This window comes from Echinops telfairi, unplaced genomic scaffold, assembly GCF_000313985.2.
Source record: "Echinops telfairi isolate 266 unplaced genomic scaffold, ASM31398v2 ScPeMD7_1;HRSCAF=3_0, whole genome shotgun sequence".
NCBI lineage: Eukaryota > Metazoa > Chordata > Mammalia > Afrosoricida > Tenrecidae > Echinops > Echinops telfairi.
In genome coordinates this window covers 42,685,146-42,706,902 of record NW_022103896.1, presented here as the reverse complement: position 1 = coordinate 42,706,902, position 21,757 = coordinate 42,685,146, and the positions used below count along the sequence as shown (strand labels likewise).

At 43.0% G+C, this 21,757-nt stretch overlaps 1 protein-coding gene across 1 annotated transcript in view; it reads right to left on the bottom strand.

Annotated features, from left to right (window-relative positions):
* Nucleotides 1-18,695, bottom strand: part of MTERF3 (mitochondrial transcription termination factor 3) — a 24,241-nt gene extending 5,546 nt beyond the window's left edge. Inside the window, exons 1-6 of the mRNA XM_004697709.2 lie at nt 18,349-18,695; nt 15,506-15,658; nt 9,578-9,767; nt 6,735-6,882; nt 4,129-4,200; nt 2,349-2,510 (exon numbers count right to left, since the gene is read on the bottom strand). Of these exons, the coding sequence (XP_004697766.1) occupies nt 2,349-2,510; nt 4,129-4,200; nt 6,735-6,882; nt 9,578-9,767; nt 15,506-15,658; nt 18,349-18,685 (1,062 nt within the window). The 5' untranslated portion in view covers nt 18,686-18,695. The remainder of the gene's footprint in view (nt 1-2,348; nt 2,511-4,128; nt 4,201-6,734; nt 6,883-9,577; nt 9,768-15,505; nt 15,659-18,348) is intronic.
* Nucleotides 18,696-21,757: the final 3,062 nt, after the last annotated feature.

Here is a 21,757-nt window from a genome sequence, read left to right as displayed (position 1 = left end):
ACTCTATAAACAGAGGGAGATCTGGCAGCAGACTAGACTTGAAAGACTGCTAGTCTCTCACAACTCTCTCTCACGGGAGTGAGTTGCACTGAGCCATCTGTAGTGTTTATAATTTAACTGTTCATTTCTTGTATTATATATTTATCTGTATATGATTTAATAGTTCATTTCTTGTTATATATCTAATTATCCTTATAAATAAATATATTTAATTATCAGCAGTTTGGTTTTATCTCTCTAGAGAACCCTGTCTAACATATTTGGTCTTCCTACTGACAAGCCACTAAAGCTTTCCTCTCTCTGCTTCACCTTCCTGTTGAGAAGTTACCCTTGGAGAGCTGGAGGAGCTACATGGAGACCCACGCCGGTGCTGTGTTGCTTCTGCCACCACTGGATCCACTAGACTATGCACCCATCGGGCCTATGATCTTCCTGCATTTTGCATCATTGCATGCGACTGCGTGAGTCTGAAGAAGGATTTTTAGACTAGTATTGAACTTATGGGCTAATATCAGACTCATGTAGTTGATCTAGACTGGGTTGGGATGTTTTCTTAATATACAATTACTCTTCAATATAAAGCGCTTTCTTATACATATATGAGTGCTACTGGATTTGATTCTCTAGTAAACCCGGCCTAACACAGATATGTTGTGTTATTGTTGTTAATTTGGTTCTGATTCATCACGACCATATGTGCAACAGAAGGAAACACTGCCTGATCTGGTACCATCCTTGCAATTGTTCTTATGTTTCAGTTCATCAGTGCACAGCTATGGCGACAATCCATCTTGTTGAGGGCCTTCCTCTTTTTGGCTGCCCCTCTACTTTACCACCAAGCATGATGTCCTTCTCCAGGTCTCTCCTGATGTCCAAAGTATGTGAGACAAAGTCTGGCTATCCTTGCCTTCTAAGGAGCATTCGGGTTATACTTCTTCCAAAACAGATGTTTGTTCTTTTGACAGTTCATGGTACTTTCACTGTTCATCCCCAGCACCTTAATTCCAGTGTGTCGATTCTTCTTCTGTCTTCCTTATTTAAAGTCCAACTGTCCCATGTAGGTGAAGTGAATGAAAATACCATAGCTTGGGTCAGACACACCTTAGTCCTCAAAGTAACATCTTTGTTTTTCAGTACTGTGCAGCAGAGTTGCCCAATACTTTTGTGATTGATATAAGAGCAGCCCTGGTTGCATCTTGATTGTGTGTTAGCCTAATTGCAAGGTCAGCAGTTCAAAATCCCAGCCCCTCCGCGTGAGAAAGGGTGTATCCTCCCTGTAAAGATTCACAGACAGTCTTAGAGACGCACACGGGCAGTTCTACCCTGTCCGATGGGGTCGCTATGAGTCAGCATCACCTCAGTGGCACTAGGTTTGCTTTTTTGTTTTCTGTGATGCAAAGGAGATTAAATAAGTCAGTAGATCTCAGGGACCTCACTCAGGACCACCAAGAACCAGAAGCAGAGTGTATCCTTTGGATCTGAAGTCCCTGCTCTAAGAACTTCCTAAGCCCAGTGGAAGACTGATGCCAAGGTGCATGGAGATCTCCACGGGACGCCAGGCCCACAGATGTTGAAAGGCAACCAGCAGCTTCTCTCAAAGCTGACAGAGAAAAAGCCTTGTCTTGGAGCTGGTGCCCTAAGTCTGGACTCCTAGCCTTCTAAGTGGTGAGAGAACCAATTTGTTTGTTAAAATCATTCACCTGTAGTCTTTCTGTTACAGGTGCATTACATAACCAAGACATCAGCATACTAGAGTGGGGTGCCTCTGAGCACTTCATCCAGGGGCTGGATTCGCTGACCCAAGGGAGCTCGAGGGGAATGCCTTCCGCTTGGAGCTTGCAGCAGAGTGGCACAGACCACTAGGCCTTCTTCAGCATCCCTGAAGAAACCTTGTAACACATTGCTCACCCGCTGTGTAACCTATTCTCTGCGTTAATGGTGAATGCGGTCTGTGACTCCTGGGTGGCCAGTGCAATGGATATGGACCGCACAGGAAGCACAGACTGTGGGAAAAGTACAGCACACAGGGACAAAACCTGTGTAGGCATCACAATATGGGATGTTAATCCGGATAGACCATGGATACGAAGCTCACACATAGAGCACTGAAGCGAGCTTTAAAAGGAACAAGATCTATTTCAAGTTTAAAGGGACAAGAGCACAAGAGCAAATCCATTAGATGTGTTCTGCCTGGCCCCATTAGGTAGAACCAAGAATAGGCAGAAAGGACAGAGGAACAGTGTCTTCCCAGGACCTGGGCATGCCTGTCCTGGGAGCTGTGACTTTGCACAGATGAGTGGCACCCCACCCCACCCCACCGCTGGAGGGCAGTGGACAGATGGCATTACCTGTGGGAACCGGACGATGATGTGGTGGGGGATGTGCATCACGTTGTGCACGTAGTCAAAGGTCTCCGTGAGCTTCCTCTTATTTGCCGTTAACATCTTTGGGATTCTGGTGACCATATGCTGAATTTCATTACGTTTAAACCCAAATTCAAGGCGATACACCTGCAATTTAAAAGCAGAGTTGTTATGAATCAAGAAAAGAAATAGTCATTCTGGAACCTGGCCAGAGGGCATACCGATTTTATATCTTTTCAAGTCTGGGAGAAGAGGTGTGCCGATGCCCTCCCCCAGGGCCCCAAGCTTCCTCCTTCTGAGGTGACCGGGTTTGAAGGCCTGCAGGTGATCAGAGCGAAGGGGACTAGTTGGAGCTATCTTAATAATGAGACAGCAACGAGGGGCATGGGAGGCTCAGCCAGTTTATCTGTGTGAGCCAACACCAAATGGACGAGTAGTAAAGATTACCGAGGCTTTCTGAACGTTGACGAGCTCTGGTAAAATTGCCAGGTCAGCAGTGGATTGATAACCTCCAGGTTGGCAGTGCAAACCCTCTAGTTGCTCTGAGAGACAAAGGCAAGGCTTTTTGCTCCTATAATAAGGTGACCAGACGTCCCGATTTTAAACAACTTTTCCCATGTGCCACGGTGTTTTAAAAAAGTCCCGATTTTTGGAAAGAATGCACGACAAGCTAGGGTATACGGTTTTCGGCTGCCATGTGGCTATTTCGCCAGGATATGAGTTTTATCAATGGTGTCCCGCTTTACCAATGTTAAAATCTGGTCACCTTATCCTATAAAGATACAGCCTCAAAAACTCTAAATAGGGTCACTTGGATTCCAAATTCACTTGATAGCATTGTGCTTTTTGTGAGTTTCGACTTCCAACCTGGCCTATATACTTGCTATCTGAAACAACACGTCAACATTCCAGGGGGAGATGACAAAGTCAAACACCACATGTGGGTGAGGGCCATAGTGTGCTGCGGTCCGCACTAATCTGCTGCTATTACCACCAGGATTACACACACGGCCCATCCCATCTCCTAGCACCAGACTTGGTGAGTAGGGACTGGGTCAAAATTTCTTCAGTGACTCACTGGGAAATACTCAAAGTACCTGGGAAAACAGGTCTTTTATCACCACATATCGTTAGTGGTGCATCCTGACTAGTTACTGGCCATTGGCTTCACACTAGTCTCTTGGAGGAAGAAGATGGAACGGGGCCACCTGGTTGTTGTAGAGCTTGAATTTGTAACTGGCAGGGGGCCAAGGAGAGCAACATGCCCGCCATGCTGTGCTTCGTGGGGAGAAAAATGCAGACACCCCTCCCACCTCTGTAACACGGACACTCATGCTGGGCAACAGAAACAATTTCCAGGTACCACCCCTCCCGGCCCCGGCCCTACTTTCTGACTCCAGGGCAATGGGCATCAGTGCCTGCAAGTTAGCTCACCACTGACAGCTCGCAACAGCAGGAAGGAAAGCATTGCTTGTTGTTTTGGGGTGCCCCCAGGTTGGGTCTAACTAATAGTGACCCAAGGTCCACCAGAGGGAAACCGCGCCCAGTCTTGCAGCAGCCTCACAATTGCTGTTAGAGCCCACTGTTGCAGCCACTGAGTCGATCCACCGCGAGGGTGTTCGTAGACAATTAGGATTTCCTACTTCTATCTTTCTAAGAAAACGGCTTCTTTTAATAGCTAGTTTTCTTGAATGCGACAAATTGCAAAATCAACACACAAAGAAGGAAGTGGATTTTGTAAAATCTTACGATAAAGTTATCTTACCTTCATATTTTCCTTCACAGGTTCCAGACTTCCAGTTATTAACCTTGGGAGATGAACTACCAGATCTCTAGTCTGTAATTATAAAGGGGGAGAAAAAATGCATTATTACTACATATGCATATTATTCAAGCTTAGAACGCTAGCGTGCCATCATTATAAAACAAAAATTTGATATGACCCAGTCAAAACATAAGAACTTTAAAACATAAGAACCGTTTTATGAGAATTTCGTATTGTTTGAAGCAAAAACAAATAGTGAAAATGTAAAGACCTAAGTAACTCGAGTATTATAAAAAGCAGCTAATTATGTGTCATATGAAGAACTTGGTAATAAAACTGAGAAGGAACAGCTATCAACTTCTTTTAAAAAACATTAAAATCTGTTTAAAAAACATTGCAAAATCTGAAAGGACAATGCTGTCAGTGATAGGATGATATCCATAGGCCTAAAGGAAGATCAATTAACCTGACATTCCTCAAATTACTCGCCAACTACTAATGCCACAGACAGTGAGACGGAAAAACTGAAGCTCGGCAGTCTGCAATGCATCACACATGCAGTCAGGATGCACTGGTCATTACCAGTTATTGGTAAATTGGAAGCAACGAAGCAGCAGGTGGCAATTATGGCCTTGGTGATAGAAATAACACCAGAGTTCACAGGATAAATTATTGCAAGACCAACAACTTATTCATTGGAAATATTTTCCCAACAACAACAACAACAAAGATACATATATAACCTTGCCCGATGGGGTATACAGGGAGCAATTCAACCACATCTGTGCAACAAGACAAGGTGTTTAATATTGCTAGTCAGAACAAGGCCCAGGGCAAACTGTAAAAGAGACCACTAATTGTCCATATGCAAATTCAGGTTGAAGCCAAGAAATGGCTAAGTGTTTAATCAGTTCAAGAAGTGACATAATTAAGAACCAATAGTATTAAAGAACTCCAAGCTGTACTGAAGGTATTGGCAAAAATATAAAACCAAACAAACAGCCCCAGGAATTGGCAGAATACCAACTGAAATGTTTCAACAAACTGGTGCAACACTGGAATCATTCACTCGTCTACGCCAAGAAATTTGGAAGACAGATACCCAATCAAGAGACTGGAAGAGATCCATAATTGTGTCCATCTCAAAGAAAGGTGATCTACCCAAATGCAGAAATTATCTAATACATCATTAATATTGTACACAAAAGTTGTTGGAGAAAATTCATAAAGGGGAACTCTAGAAATCCAAGCTTAATTCAGATGAGGCCAAGGAATGCGGGATATTATTGTTGATGTCAGATGAATCTTGGCTGAAAGCGAAGGATATCAGAAAGATGTTTAACTGTATTTTATGAACTATGGTATTCAACTGTGTGAATCATATTACTTAAGAATAACACTGTGAAGAATGGGAACTCCAAGACACTTCCCTGTGGTCGTGCAGAACCTGTACACAGATCAAGAGGTAATCTTTTGAACAGAAGGGAGAGTGCATGGTTTAAATTCAGGAAGGCATGTCTGCGTTGGATTCTTTTAAGTATACTAATTCAATCTGTATGCTGAGTAAATTCTCTGAGAAGCTGGACGGAATGAGAAAAACAAAAAACCCCAACAGATCAGGATTGAAGGAAGACCCAACAAAGACCTCCAATATGCAGATGAACAACCTTGCGTGCTGAAAGACAGGACTTGCAGCACTTACTGATGAAGATCAAAGCTTAGAGCTTTCAGTATAAATTACAACTCAAGGTAAAAAACCCACAAAATCCTCACACCTGGACCAATAAGCAACATCGTGGTAAACAGAGAAAAGATTGATGCCACATATTTCATTTATTTGGAAGCAGTAGTCAAGAAGTTAAATGATGTATTGCATTGGGTAAATCTGCTGCAAAAGACCTCTTAAAAAAGTTCAGGAACAAAGATGTCAGTCTGCAGACTGGGTGCACCCGACCAGCCCAGCCATGGTCTTTGTGATCATCGCAGACGCTGGAAAATGAGTAAGGAAGACAGAAGAAATGGATTCATTTGAATGACGGTGTTTGGTGAAGGATAAACCGTGGACTGCCGGTAGCATGAACCAATCTGTCTCGGGAGAAGTATAGCCAGAAGACTCCGTAGAAGGCCCTCCTCTGTGTGTTATGGACATGTGACCAGTCCTCGGAGAAGGGCACCACGCCTGGTAAAGTCGAGGATCGGTAAAACGAGAAAGAACTTCAATGACCTGGAGAGACACAGTGGCTGCAACAATAACCCGTAACACGGCAACAACACAGCAAGACCAGGCAGCGTTCCGTGTCGGTCTGTGATACGTAGGGTCACTATGCGTCTGAACCGACTAGGTGGCACCTAAGAACAGCAATGTTATTTTCAACCTAGCAGGGTACCGTATATACTCGTGTATAAGCCGAGTTTTCCAGCACATTTTTACTGCGGTTTTTGTGGTAAAATTAGGTGCCTCGGCTGATATTCAGATTAGCTTATACTCGAGTGTATACGGTCATTTATTCTTGAACAAAAATGCCAGACATTTATAGGCTTTAATTGGGTTAGGAATATGTTAGGAATGTACTTGACACGAAACTGTACAAATTCTTTTTCTTTACCTTCTTCACATTAAGTTCAAGTTCTTTTTGAAAAAATCCCAGTCTGTTATCTAGCCTTTCCACAGAAAAATTCAGTAAAAATGGTGCATTTTGGACCATGCGTGTAATATCCGTCTTACTGAAATTTTTTGACTGCAGATAATTCACTCTAGAGAGAGAAAATATACATATCATAAACATTTAGTATCTGTTGCCTCCCAGAGTTAAACTGATTTTCACATTAAAGAGGCTACCAACCCTCCAAAAGAAAACATAAGAACTATTTTGTAATAATGACCCAAATATACTTTTAAAAAGCAAGCAATAAACAAGCTTCTAGAATTTGTATTGGAAATAAAAAAATTCTGACACCCACAAACAAGGAGACTCCTTTATTCTGATTTTAAAGAAGGTATTCAAAACTCTTCTTGCTAAGAAAGCACCTTGAGTATGGTTATAATTGAGAGTTTTTTTTAAACTTTGTATGCTTATTGAGTGCATTACTTTTATGAGCCAATCTAATTTTATGAAGTCTTTCAAGAAGTATTCTCTTAGTAGCTGAGAAAATCCCTTAAGTTCCCAGAAACCAAAACATGGCAGTAAGTATAGAAAGTTGGGCTATAAAATAACACTATTGATTTTTAAAATCTATGAACATATGATAAAGTAGCTTTTATTAAAAGCCTTAAAAAATGCCAGATCTTGTTTAATTTACATACACACACATCTATGAGCGACATGAGTCGTTCCACATTATAGCTTAATACCGAGTTAAGCAGCATGGATTCAGAGTGGTTAAATAACTTGTCTGATCACCAGCTGGGCGTGGTCTTGAATTAGTGGCTTCGTTAAGGTAGGGACGCTGGCAGATGTACCTCTACGGTCCATATTTCTATAAGATACACCAGAATTTTTCTTTCATAGCCACGTGATTATTTGTTGTGGCTACTGATTCAATTTCAACTCAGAGCCACCCCCTGGGACAGCACAGAACTTCCCCATAGGGTCTTGTCAGTAATCTTTCCGGATCGCCAGGTCGTTCTCCCACGGAGCTGTGTGAGTTTGAACAGCCAACCATTGTCTAGCTGCTGAATGCTTAACCTTGTGTGCCACCAAAGCCTGAGCCAAAGTCACTGCTGTCCTGACTTACAGTTACAGGACAGAGTAGAACAGCCTTATAGGGTTTCTGGGGTTATAAATCGTTAGAGGAGCAGACAGCCTCATCTTTCTCCCTCAGAGTGGTGGTGGGTTTGAACTGCCAATCTTGTGGATAAGCAGCCCCATGTGTACCTACACCACCACCAGAGCTCCTTAAATGATTATTGAAAAGTGTCGATAGGCCATGAGAGAAAAGACCGATACATTGAACTATAGAAACTTTAAATGCTTGGGTTGCAAAAACATTATGTACAAAATCAAAAGGTTAAAAGTATTTGTAATCTATAAGATATAATAATAATTTATAAATTATCAAGGGTGTATGGGGGAGTGGGGCAGAGGAAGGGAGGGGGAGGTGGGGGAAAAGGAAATGAGCTGATTCCGGGAACCCAAGAGGCAAGTAAATTTTGGGAATGATGAGGGCAACAAATGTATAGATGTGCTCTACACAATTGATCTATGTATTGTGATGAATTTTATGAGGCCCAATAAATTGATTAAAAAAAAAAAAAAGAAGGTGAAAACAAGATCAAAAAAAAAAAAAAAAAGTATTTGTAATCATCCAAAAGTTTTCTTTAAAGAAATGTTTACCAAATAAGTGGGGGGAAAGACAAAAAACAAGGGACATGTATAGTTTACATAAAGATATGCAAATAGAAATGAACAAAAATATGGAACATACACAAAAACAAGCTCCAAGCATTTGATGTTCCAACATTTGACGTCTTAAATGACACTTCTTTGCCAAACAACAAGGAGCTATTTATAAAGTGGGCTGAGTGTACCCAGCTGAATGGCACTGTATAAAGGAGGATAATATTGTAATTGGTGCTTGCGTGCACTATTGGGTGGAGAGGGTCCTGGAGGGCAATTTACATGAAAGAAAACTTGATAGGGTCTATCAACAAACGAACACACTTTTTGACCTGACAATTCCATATCTAAAGCATTTTCCTACAAGTATACTCCAGTTGTGGGAAATGAAGAATACACAAGGAAAGCTGGAGTGGCTTAGCTTAACATAGGAAGGTCTGCAAACAGCCCCTGTGTCTGCCAGCAGGGGACTGGGTAGATAGATCCATGCTAAGAACGGGGCGGCGGCCGTGTGGAGGCTCACTCACAGTGACCCTGCGAGTGCCGGAGCGGCTGCACAGGGTTTCCAAGGTTGCGGCTTGCCAGGAGCAGAGCACCACACCTGTCCTCCTCTGGCTGGGTTTGAACTGCCAACATTTCAGCTAATATACAAGTGCTTAACCATCTGTGCCCCTCAAGATTCCAAAGATTTAAGACATGCCATTTAAAGGGGCGAGTGGGGACCATCGAAATAGGCAATTTATAGAAATGATCAAGCAAATGATGCAGCAATTTGCCAAGTGTCTGCCATCAGAGAGTGGCCAGAATAAAACACAAAATTTGGCATTTTCACAACTTTAGTGCACCCTCAGATAACTTAGCTCATTAGTAATGGATTTAAAAAGCAATGTATTCTTCTAAAAACAACAACCGTTAAGTTGAAAAAAAATAACGGAGAGTTAATTAAAAGAGCTCCACTTCAGGTACTGAATTTCCATCAAAGAAGGGCCATAGCGAAATAACGAAATAACATTTACCCTCATTACCTCCACAGATCCTTCTACAGCAGACTTTATACAGGTATACTTCTCCCAGGGATTTCAGTTACGTGAGAATCACTCTGAAAACCTTACCTGATCTTGAGATCTTCAAGGTCTTCTGAGAAAATCGCATAATTCTTAGTCAAGAATAAACCCAGCTGGTGATCCTCTATGCCTACATCTTTTAGAAACAGAAGGATCTGCTTAACATCTTTTTCGAAATCTAGTTTCAGAAGAAGGTTGGCAGCTTCCACATGTTTTTCTATCTTGGACAAATCCACTCCTATTTAAAAAAAATCACAGACACTGTTGAAGACAGCAGTGTAGCTTCAGCCACTGAAGTTCACACACAGAGGCAGAGGAAACAAGAGTAGCAGCTTCTTCTAAGAGAACCCGAGACTCAATCCTGCTAAAATCAAGTGGATTCCAATTCAAAGTGGCCCCACAGACCTGAGTAGAACTGCCCCTGTGGGTGTCTGAGACTAACTCTTTTTTTTTTTCTTTTTCTTGACATCGTCTCCTTTTTATTTTTAAAAAAATCATTTTATTAGGGGCTCATACAACTCTTATCACATTTCATACATACATCAATTATGTAAAGTGCATTTGTACATTCATTGCCCTCATCATTCTCAAAATATTCCTCTCCACTTAAGCCCCCGGCATTAGGTCCTCAATTTTCCCGTCCCTCCCCGCTCCCCCCTCCCTCGTGAGCCCTTGATAATTTATAAATTGTCATTTTGACATATCTGAGACTAACTTAAGGGAGTAGCAAGCCTCATCTTTCTCCCACAGAGAGGCTCGTTGTTCCAACTGCTGCCTTTGGTTAGCAGCCTACTGTGTATCCACCACACCACCGTGGGTCCCTGATACATCAATGGGCACTTCTACAATTACAAATGTAACCAAACTGGTTACAGAGGTAAAAGTAAGTTTAAATGGGAAGAGTATTTATTTCAAAGCCAAGTATGTATAGAGGAAAACAGTGCACCTGGTGCTAGATTTCCTGCAACAAACAAACTCACTAAGTCAGACAGACCTAACTCTGTACATCAACGCTGTCTGTTTTCTTGACTATCATAGTAACTGCTCAACTGCTCATTCCACAGGGTAACAAGCCTACTGAATACAGTAAACAGATTTCTTTTAAAAACTTATTTCCTTATTTAAGCATTATTTTAAAATCTGCTTGTGGTTCCCTCCAATGAGGGAATAAAGATGCCATGTGTCTTACTCATCACGTGTCATATTCACCAGTCATCATTCAGATCTTTAGCACAAGGCAAGTAATCCTGAAGGATCTCACTACATGTTTAAGTGTCAGGTATAGAGGAAAGCTGAATGTATTCAAACCATCTTTTACTTATCCTCAGTCTTGGGTAATCTGAGTCAATGTAGCAGAACAAAGAGCAAAAGGGAAAGGATGAGAAGAGGGAAGAACTGAGTTACTATTTTAAAGCACTCTGTCAGCACTGATTGGGCAAAAAACAAGTAACTAATTCAAAGTTCTCATTAAAAATTGAATGCGTTATTCTCTCATTTTATCCTTTTTTGAGAAAACCCCCCCCCACATACTAGCAAAAAAGCAAAATTAAATTAGATGTGAAAAGGAAAGGCATTTTATATATCTTTAGAACAAACCTTTGAAGAGAATGTAAAGCTTTACATTTAGATGCATGTTTTATGTTCTTAACATTTCTTCTGATTAAAAATAACTCTCCCAAACCAAAGTCAACATCCAACTTTAGAATCTTAAACATAAAAGCAATAAAAATGGCTTCCACAATCAATTCTAAAATCAATTATTATATCCTGTATAATTCTAACTAGTATTAACCCAAGGGCCACCCCCAATTCAAATTTCTCGTATCAGACAGGGATTTATACAAGAGAACCAGCAACAGAACAGAAATTAAACACATACATACTTAAAGCAGTACAGAAACTGACTCAGAATGAACTCCAAACTTAGTAGAGCATTGTTCAAATCACTGAAGAGATGACTGGTCACTGAAATATCTTAAGCTCTCTGGCTATAGCTTTAGGAAAAATGAAAAGAACGCTTTCTCTATATTATGCAAAATCATATCCAGCTTGATTGGCAATCTAAGAACCTAGAATTAAGAGAATAATATTGGAAATGGGAAAGGAAGGCTCTCCTAAATCATGGTACCATATAAATTTGTGTGAAAATGGAAAATCTGTGTGACACATAGCTGCATGGAAAATGCTCCAGAAGGCTAGTCAATGAACTGGCAGTGGGGGCTTCCTTGGTGGAGTTGACTGGGGATGGAGCAAGGACAAGAGGTCTTTTTCTTGTCTTATTATATGTGCCCGTTCAACAACTAGAAGTAAATCTTTTCTAACGGAAAAAATTATAGTATTAGTAGAAACATAGATGAAATGATTGGGGGGATAAATAATATAGAAACCAGTCTTAAAAAAAAGCCATGATAAATGGGGAAAGGATGTTTTAAAATCTAAAAAAATAGGGGGTGGAACTCTATTTAACCAAGTATCACAGCTCGCATGTGTTGATGTGCCTTGCTCAGTCACACCCTGACTGCGCTGAAACAGACATCCCAGAAAATATGGGTTTAATGGCAACAGCCTAGCGGAAGCACAGCAGGGTCAGCACGCACTGCGCTCACCGGTGATTTTCGTTAACTTGAAAAACACACTCACTGGCTCCCTATGACTGGAGATATGAACAAGAAATACTGTGTGACTCCATCCTCTGGTGATCACAGGCCGAGCTGAGTAACTTCAAAGATTAGATCCTATTGTATTCATGACAACCACAAATATTTAGTGTATCCAACACGGTTCTAGAAGACAAGTGTCCCAGAAAGTTCACATGAAAAGACCTTGAACGGAGGGAGTCTGTTCAGAGGCATGGTCAGGGTTGGGGAAATAAACCAGGATACGCTCTAGGGTTAAAGGGACAAGAGAGGAAAACAGTGTTACCAGGTCCTGGGGGAAGCTGGAAGCTACTAAGGAAGAGCTGTGGTCATGGAGCTAGGCAGTAATATGAACCCAGGCAGGGAGGAAACGGGAGAAATGGCCCCCTGCTGCCCTTCTATTCCCCTGCAGGTGCCTCCCACTGACTGAATTCAGAAGCCAGGTGGCAAAGGAGCCTTTGTGCACAAGAGTTGGCCCCCTGGGACACAGAACAGGCGGGTGGTGGCAGAAAGCAGAGCTGAGAAGCAAACAGAGGCTAATCAACACCTCTAGGTCCTCAAAAACATTGTGTTAACAATGCAATCGTAGTTCCCTTCTAAGGTACCATCATTTTAATTTACCACTCAGACTCGTCCAAATACAAGATTCAGATGCAGAAATTTACCCCACTCATGTAACCCTTTACAAGAGCAGACAGCCTCATCTTTCTCCCTGAAGTGGATGGTGGATTTGAGCCGCTGACCTTGCAACGCAGCTTGGAACCCCTATGGTGCCAGGGTTCTGCCCATAGCTCGGTAAACTATGCATAATGTAAAGATAGGGACCAGATCCTATGTTTATCTTGTATCACCCGCAAAGCCTACTGGGGGCAGCTGTTTGAAAGGCTTGGTGACCTGCTCTCCCGCTTTCAAGCGTCATCTTTCTCCTGCCTCTGAACTCAAGACTGATACTTCATCTGTATCTTTCACGGGAGACTTATTACATGTTACCCTTGAGCTCCGGTCAAGCAAAAGAGAGAAGCTGCAAATCTAAGCAGAGGCCCGACCAAGAAGCGCCCGATGCCATGACAGGCTGGGCTGTGAAGGGTTTCAGGGGACCACTGAGAGTCTGAATTTGGAAAGTACACGAGAATTAGAGAGGACATCAGTGCTGGGAAGACGACTGTCAAGTGAGAAGGCTTCTTGCAGTGAAAAGAAGACCTAACACTCGAAGGCAGTGACTGCGGATGAAGGAATATAAACAGAAATAGATTCTATAGAATGTGGGGCCTACTTATATGTGAGAAGATGCGGGGAGGCAAGAATCAAAGAAAACCCCAAGGGTTTCCAGTAGAGCAAAGGTTTCCCCCCATTTCCTCTCCTTATATAAAGCATACCTTCTCAAAAATATGGGGAATATGGATAGGAAGCTCCTTCTATGATGAAGCATGAATTACCTATAACCCCAAACCACCAGAAATGAAAACAGATGGCAATGGATGAGGGAACACACAGAGATGCCTGACAAGGGGTAGGCTGGTGTGTAGCCCCCCCAAATGCAAAATGGCTCAGAAATCAGAATCATCAGATATTGAGGGTGAGTTGCGGGTGGACACAGGGATTGGTGGGTACGATCCCCATGGAGAACATGAGATGCCCAAGTCCCTTAGGTGTCGTGTTCTTCTCAGCACCCCCAAAGAAGGGAGGTTCACTGTCTGGGAAAATCAAGTTAGACCCGTGGGCAGAGCAGAAGGCTCCACGGAGGGGCCTGATGAAAAGTAAGGGCCTTGAGGGGAGAATGCAGTGCTGTCCCGGGCGCCCTCACCTGTCATACTCACACCTAACTAACAGCAAGTTCTGCTAGCCACAGAGCAGGCCCCAGGCAGGGGCTAGCAGGGAGGACACTATAGGGAAGTAGAACTCAGTCATCACATGGTCAGGTGAATGGCAGGTAAAAGACTACTGAGTGGCTACTATAAGGTATAGGAAAACTAGTACACACACACACACACACACACACACACAGCATTTATTAACTCATGAAAAATGGAAACCTGTACAGGAAGGAAAGCAATCATAATATACGAGGCGGCTTCAGAAAGCGTGTGGAAAAAATGGAATTAAGACATAATGGAAAAGTTCCAGAAACTTATAAAGCCCCCAAGTGCTTTTTGGTAGAGCAGCAAGCAATATCTAGTCATAATGTAACCACTGATGAATGATTTATCTAAAAAACTGGAATATGACTTTATTTGAAGAGCTGAAGAGAACAGGGGAAAAGGCTATGTGGATATATAAGAAATCAACTGATAATCTGAAATTGATGAACCCGGCAATAGTGCAATAAACAACTACCTAAAAACTGGGAGGTTCTTACAAATCGGATTAGACCAGAACATGCACACTAGTACAAATAAGAGCCCGCAACACAGGGAATCCAAGATAGGTAAACCCCTCAGGCTCAACAAAGAGAGTAGAGATAGCAGGAGGATTGAGGGAGGGGTGGGGGTGGGGGGGTGGGTGGGCATTGACCACAAGAATCAACCTATAACCCCCTACCAGGGGGATGAACAATGGAAAAGTGGGTGAGGGGTGAAAGAAGATGATGTAAGATATGAAAATAAAAATCTATAACTTATTAAGGGTTCGTGAGGGAGGGCAGAGGGGAGAGGGAGGGGGAAGAACTGGGGAGCTGATATCAGAGGCTCAAGTGGGAAGAGAATGCTTTGAAAATGATGATGGTAGCATATGTGCAAATGTGCTTGGCACAATGTATGACTGCGGATTGTGATGAGAGATGTACGAGCCCCCAATAAAAGTATTAAAAAACAAAACAAAACTGAGAGGTTCATAAAAATAAAAGCAGCTATCACAGTAAAGGGGCTACCTGTGGAGAACGGGATGCAGGATCAGGAGTGGTGCATGAAGCAAGGCATTCGGTCACGTGAAGCCTTTCCCACTCCCCGACTGTTGCTCACACACCTGCACCACTCAGAAGGAGCCTGGTGACGCAGTCAGTGGTGACACACTGGGCTGCTCGCTCACTATAAGGCCCGCGGTTCATACCCACTAGCACCTCTAAGACAGAAAGCTGAGGCTCTCTGCTCCCGTAAAGAGTTACAGCCTTAGCAAATCACAGGGGGCAGTTCTACTCAGCCCTCTAGGGTCACTGGGAGTCAGAACTGACCAATGGCACGGAGTCTTTGAGGAGGCATTCTTTCATATTACAAAGACCAACTAAAAATGGCTCACAACTACAAACTTTCATTTAAATAACTAGGGCAAACCACCCTCCCCCTCCCACCAAACATGAAGGATACAGGCTCAAGAAGTACTTGTAAGTTAGGTTGCTTCCACTTACCTAGAAGCACTAGCTTCCGCAGCGTCTCAGAATGATCCACGTAGTCTCGGAGCGTCAGTGAATCCGGGGGCAGCGGAGGGCCTGCAATGATCTGAATAGCCTCCTGCTCGGACACTGGCTGCAACGGGGTCGGAGGGAGCCAGTCGTCTAGTCCTTTGAGGCCAGTCCCATGGGAAAAGAGAGTAAGTTAGCTCTACCCATCTGCACGCTAGAACCAATTTTTCAGACAACCTCTTCCCTCGTTTGCAGCTGTCACTGGTTAAATGCTTCAGTCGTGTTCTGTCTTTGAAGGGGAGATTAAGGCCATTTAGAGACCAACCATCTCCCCTCCAAGATAAGATGTTTGTTGGTCAATTTCAAGGCACACAACTTCCCATTCTTCTCCTTCATTTAAAAACTGGACAACAAAAACTGCCATTTTAACCATTTGTAGGTGTACTATTCAGTGCTGTTGACTACATCCACACTGTCCAACCATCATCAATGTCTATTTCCGAAACATTTTCATTCATCAAAAAAGAAACTGGGTGTGGGGTACCAGCCCCCATAATCGAATGAGTTCAAGGGGCGGTTGTGTAATTGAGGGGTGAAATTAAAGACATCAGACAATATAAAGCATGCAAGCGCTCACTCCCTGGACGGCCATGATCTCAGCAGCCAGGTCTGCTCAGAGTGAGAATATATTTCCAATCATGGCTTATATACATTTAAGGGACGTGCAAGTCCCCCTGATTACAGGTAACCACATACGTAACAGGAAGGGGCTGTACAATAGGTATACGGGAGACAGGAAGGGGACAAGCTAGGGGTGTACATGCAATAGGAAGGGGTGGCACTAGGGGTGCACATGTGACAAGATGGGTGGGTCCTAGATTCAAGATGGCAGCCTAACCTTGATCCTCCTTGAGTTGGCTTGACCTTGTCTCTGGGCTCTCCTTCAGGGAAACAATCCACTATCCTTATCAGCAGGGAGTGGGTCCTACTTAGGATGGGACAGACAATAGGGTCTGGTTGCTCTAGATGGCTGAAAACCCTCAGGGAGATAACCTCTAAGCAGTTTACTTCCAAGTGTACAGTCAATGACCAGGCATTCTTAGGTTTGGCATATATTATGGGGGGACAACCTGGGGAAAAACCTTTCTGTACCCCACAACTAGGTACCACCACTCCCTGTTGAAATGTTTTGGATTGTGTTGATCCAAATCCACTCCCTCCAAGTTATCCTCGTCTTTATGAGATTCTATGATTCTGTAGCACCTTTGCATAGACATAAGTGGCATATAGTCTTGATTCTGCAAATAATTGTTTTATTCTTTTAATATACTTTTTTGTGGCTTAAATGTTTTAAGTAAAGGGTGTCATTTGAAAATGGCTCACAAGAAAAGTAGAGTTAACAGCAAAATTATGTTTTCTTTACAGTGTGAACGAACAGGTTCTTTCTGCTATGTTGTCTAAAAATCGTATATTCTCCAACTGATAGTTGCATTACTAGATGTTTTTATCAAGCACAGTATGGAAGATATTGCAAGCTCTATTATACTTTAAACTAATGAGTCAGGGATATGATCATTCATTCCGTTTTTGCTTCTAATCACTGCCCTGCCTCCTTTTTTATAGCTGTTCTCACATCTCTGCCTCTCCTCCTGTTCAAGTCTACTTAACCTAATAGCATCTCATTTGTAGTGAAATATTCCTTTCTAAGACACCGTATGACAATACTTTTGGGCCAAGCCTTGCCCATTAGCATTTGTACCTTGAAACCAATACCAACTGTCATGGAGTTGAGCCCCACTGGTGCCACACCCCCTGTGTCGGGGGAGAACTGTGCCCCATGGAGTCTTCCACGGCTGATCTTTCTTGCTTCCAAGGGGCCCCTGGGTATTAATTATGAAGAAATTGGTTTCTCTTAAATATATCCAAACCTCAGTGGGTGCTTTATTGACTTAAAAGATACTCAACCTATTTGTTCAGGTTTGTTTGTCTGATTCATCATCCAGGTCAACCAAAGAAAACAGATTCTCCACAGACAGACCTCCCAATTCACTCGTTGTAAGTCATCCTCAAGTGGAAAACCCGCAGCAGGAGTGAGTAAAGTGAAATGGTCTACAAGTAGCCCTGCTATGTTTATAACCCTGTGGTTTTCACTCAATTCCGGAAGCCTTCCACAGTCAAACTACTTATTTGATGATCACTGCTGTGAACTTGGCTTTCTGATGACTTTCTGGGTCTTTGCTTTGTAATTTCATATATTTATGATTTTAAACGAATCATTACATAAGCACTCTAATCTTCTACACACAGTACCGTCGTCCACAGAACCAAAATAAAAGGAATCGTAGAAACACACAATTACATCCTCAATGTAGACTCACTCCCACAGTTGTTATGAACCCACCGTCTTCAGGTCTAATGGTGCTGGAGTAATCAAACATCCACGTGGCCAAGGGAGTGGGGAGTGGGCCGAACCCTGACCCTTATCTTCTATGAAGCCAAAATGGAATAGAGAAGTAAATGCAAACCCTGAACAATAAAACTTCTAGATGAAAACACAGCAAAAAGTTGAATTTTACTGGATGTAAACTGTACCCTAATAAACCAAATGACCATTAGAATTTTTGTTTCTTTAAACCAAGAATCTATATAATAAAGTATTTGGAAAGGGAATGTTATACAGAGACCTATAGCAGTCGACCAACTTTTTCTTAATCAGTAAGATAAAGGTGTGATGTACCGCAAGTAAATGAATAGCGTGTTATTCCAGCCCGGTACTAAATAGGACCAGCAATAGGTTAGCATTTACTAAAGGGGAGTGGGAAGCAGACGGTTTGGAAGTTCGGGAGTACCTTTTGGTGGCACCTCAGCTTCAGCGTTGGGGCTCTTTTGTGGCACCTGCAGTTGTCCGTCTTTCGAGGAAGGAAGCCCAGCATTTGGGGCCGAGCTATTCTCTTGCCGACCTGAGTTGGTGGCCTGGGAACTAGTCCACGCGGAGGAAGTCCTATAAGTCTTAATTCCCCACTGGAGGAAGCAATTGTCAGAGGACACCGGAGGCTGCGTAGAACAGCTGCGCAGCCATGTTCTCCTTGGTCTCAGCAAGCATTTTTTGAGCTGGGTAGCATTAATGAAGCTGCTCAACTTAATTGAGTTGAACCATCTGGGGATCTGTTGGGCCGACAGGGCCATTTTCTTAAAGCAGCCTACAATGGGAAACACAACCATGAGAAGAGGATTTACGTAAATGTTTCAAAGGGTTTTTCAGATAAACAAGAGGAACTGGCCATCATCCCCGCCCCCAGCAGGTGAAAGGTGACGGAGAGAGTGCGGACAATTAGCCAGGCGCTTCTTAATCACATGAGAAGCCTCGCCTATCTCAGTCACAAGCCAAAAGACAGGGGCTTCGGAGCTGGGAAAATAAAGATAGCCTTTGCCATTTGACAACAAGAAGCCAAACCGCCGGGGTCGGCACAAGACATGTCAGGCTAAAAATGTGGTGGAACCCCCTACCTCAATCAATCATTGGGAGAAGCTGACATGATGCAATTAAGAGTGCTTGGAAATGTAGTTTGGAGGACATTTCAGAAGCACCTGCTGCTGAAAATAACACTATTCAAACGCATGTTATGGGCTACAAATTTGTCCCAAAAGAACCAGAAAGCCACACTGTCATAAACGAATCATCAAAATACTGTCAGTGCTCTGTCAGAGAAGGCTGTTTCTGCATCCCCAGAGCCAGGCACAGTGGATCATTGCATAAAGCTGTTCCTTACAAGGGAGTTGAACAAAACCAGTTTTGTCAAATTGCTTCATTAAGAGAGAAAAACAGAAGCCTTCAAAAAGAAAAGGTCAAACCTAGCAAGCAAAATGAAGGACAGAAATGCGTATCTTGAGGGAAGAAGTGGCTGTTTTTCAAATGGGTTCTCTGGCAAATCTGACACTCCTTTGAGCTCTGGAGACTTTTTCTAATCCAGGATTTTATATTTAGCCTAACCTCGTTAGAAAAGTAAATATGAGGCATATATTTTACACTCCTAAGGAGTCCACATACAACCCAACATGGGATGTCAATCCAGCGTATGGAAAATGCTCAGTAAACATTTGCTAGTATCAATACTGATGATACAATCAGCTACAAAGGGAATTCTGCTTGATTAGTTTTTGCATCCAACTCTTGGTTTTACCTTCCTATCCAGGGGAATTTATCTTAGTTGATGCTCCGAATAAATTTGACCGTTTTCTTTTTTGCAAGAAAAGCCTCCTCTTGGAGATAAGCCCCCTAGAGAGGTTTGCTGAAGGAGGACTACGAGGGAAAACCTGTCACTCTGAATTCATTATAGGAAGGAAATGAGCAGTCATCGGGTTTTGGATGGTATACAAATATTTTTATAGCAGTTTCTTTTGTTGTATGTTAGGTGGGATTTACATTTCAGATCAACTTTGTATTCAACACCTTAAACTACTAATCAACTCCACTCCCTCCCCCTTCCCTTGCTCCTTGACTTCACTTCGCCCTCTTGTGGACCTTGACCATCTACTTCACAGTAGAGAGAATTTTGGACTTCTTGACACGGAGTTGTGATCTGCATTGAAGCCCACAGTCTTTGATCTTCATCAGCAAGTGCTGCAGCAAGTCCTCTTGGCTTTCAGCAAGCAAGGCCGTGTCATCTGAAAACGGAAGGTGCTAAGAAGCAGCCTCCAACACTGAGGCCGAAGTCTCCTTCATGTAGTCTAGTGTCTCTGGCTAGGTGCTCAGCACACAGGTTGATGCACATGATGAAAGGATGCAGTCCTGATTGTTCCTTTCTTGATTTCAAACCATTCATTATCCCCTTGTTGCGATCAAGCGACTGCTTCTTGGTGCAGGTTCTGCACGAGCATATCCAGGGTTCTGAATTCCCATTCCTTGCTTTCTTAGTCATCACTCATTATGATCCCCACACAGTACAAGGCCTTTCTATAGTCAACGAAACACAGAGAAACATTTTTCTGTTATTCAGCTTTTGGCCAACACCTGGCTGATATTAGCAAAGATCTCCTTTGCTTCCAAATCCTCTTCTGAATCTAGCTTTAATTTCTGGCAGCTCCCTGTCCATGTACTGCTGTGACCAGTTTTGAATTAACCTCAGCCCTATGTTACTTGCATGTGATATTAAAGATGTTGTTGAATAATTTCTGCATTCTTCTGGGCCACTTTCTTATTTTTAATGGCACTGTCTTCTCTACATCATCATCTCATTCGTTTATACATTGTAACCAATTGGTTAATTGCTCATTCACTGGAGTAGTGCTGGCTCTCATCACTAGATCTACTTCCCCAGTGTTCATTCGCCAAAAAGCACAGAGCCTCTGACTCCTCCAATGTTTGTTGAATGGAAATAAATCGATAGCAATGACTGCTAACGTATTTGCCCATTCAGTATTCAAGAGCAAGCAAGGGCATTTGCAGATGTACATAACAGCCCTGAAAAGTGCTGAAAATAAACATGATATGTAAGCCAAGATTAAGGAAAAAGTTTTTACAGAACTCTCAAGCCATTACAGTGTCCTATGGTTGGTTGGGCTGTGATCTGAAAGGTCAACAGTTTTGAAACCACCAGCCGCTCCGCGGGAGAAAGATGGGGCTTTCGACTCCCTTAAACAGGTACAGCATCGGAAAGCTCACAGGGGAGTTAGTTCTACGTCGCCTTGCCGGCAGTTTGATTTTGGTTGTATTAGTTCAACTGGCGCCTAGTAGTTCGCTGAGGAAGAGTTGGCACCGACATACATATGTATAGATAGGCACTTTTTCTCCTTCCTCGAGAGATTTCTATTCTGAAGTGGCTGCAAACCGAATGCTTGGCAGTTGGAACCCACCCCGCAGCTTCGTGGGAGAAAGACCAGGCAATCGGCTTCCATAGAGGTGTGACAGGCCAAACCCCCGACGGTGGCAGTCCTCTGTCATGTAGGGTCCCTGAAGCAACAGTTACGTGATGGCATCTAACAGTAACAAAGGCTAATACGTTAAATATTTGTATTACAGGGTCTTCCAAAAAATGCTTCACGCCCTCCCCTGGTCACATTGGAACGAGTCCACGTTAGTTACCCAAACTGAACTTGCACCGGAAGCCGGTTTAGACGCGCTGGGCCTCAGGCAGCGCCCTCGGCAAAGCTCGCCCATAAACAGGCGTGGATGTGTTTCCGTGACATCCGCCAGAGAACAAAATCACATGGGCCTCGATCAGGCCCCGAAAACCCCGCTCCACAGGCCTGGAGCGAGGT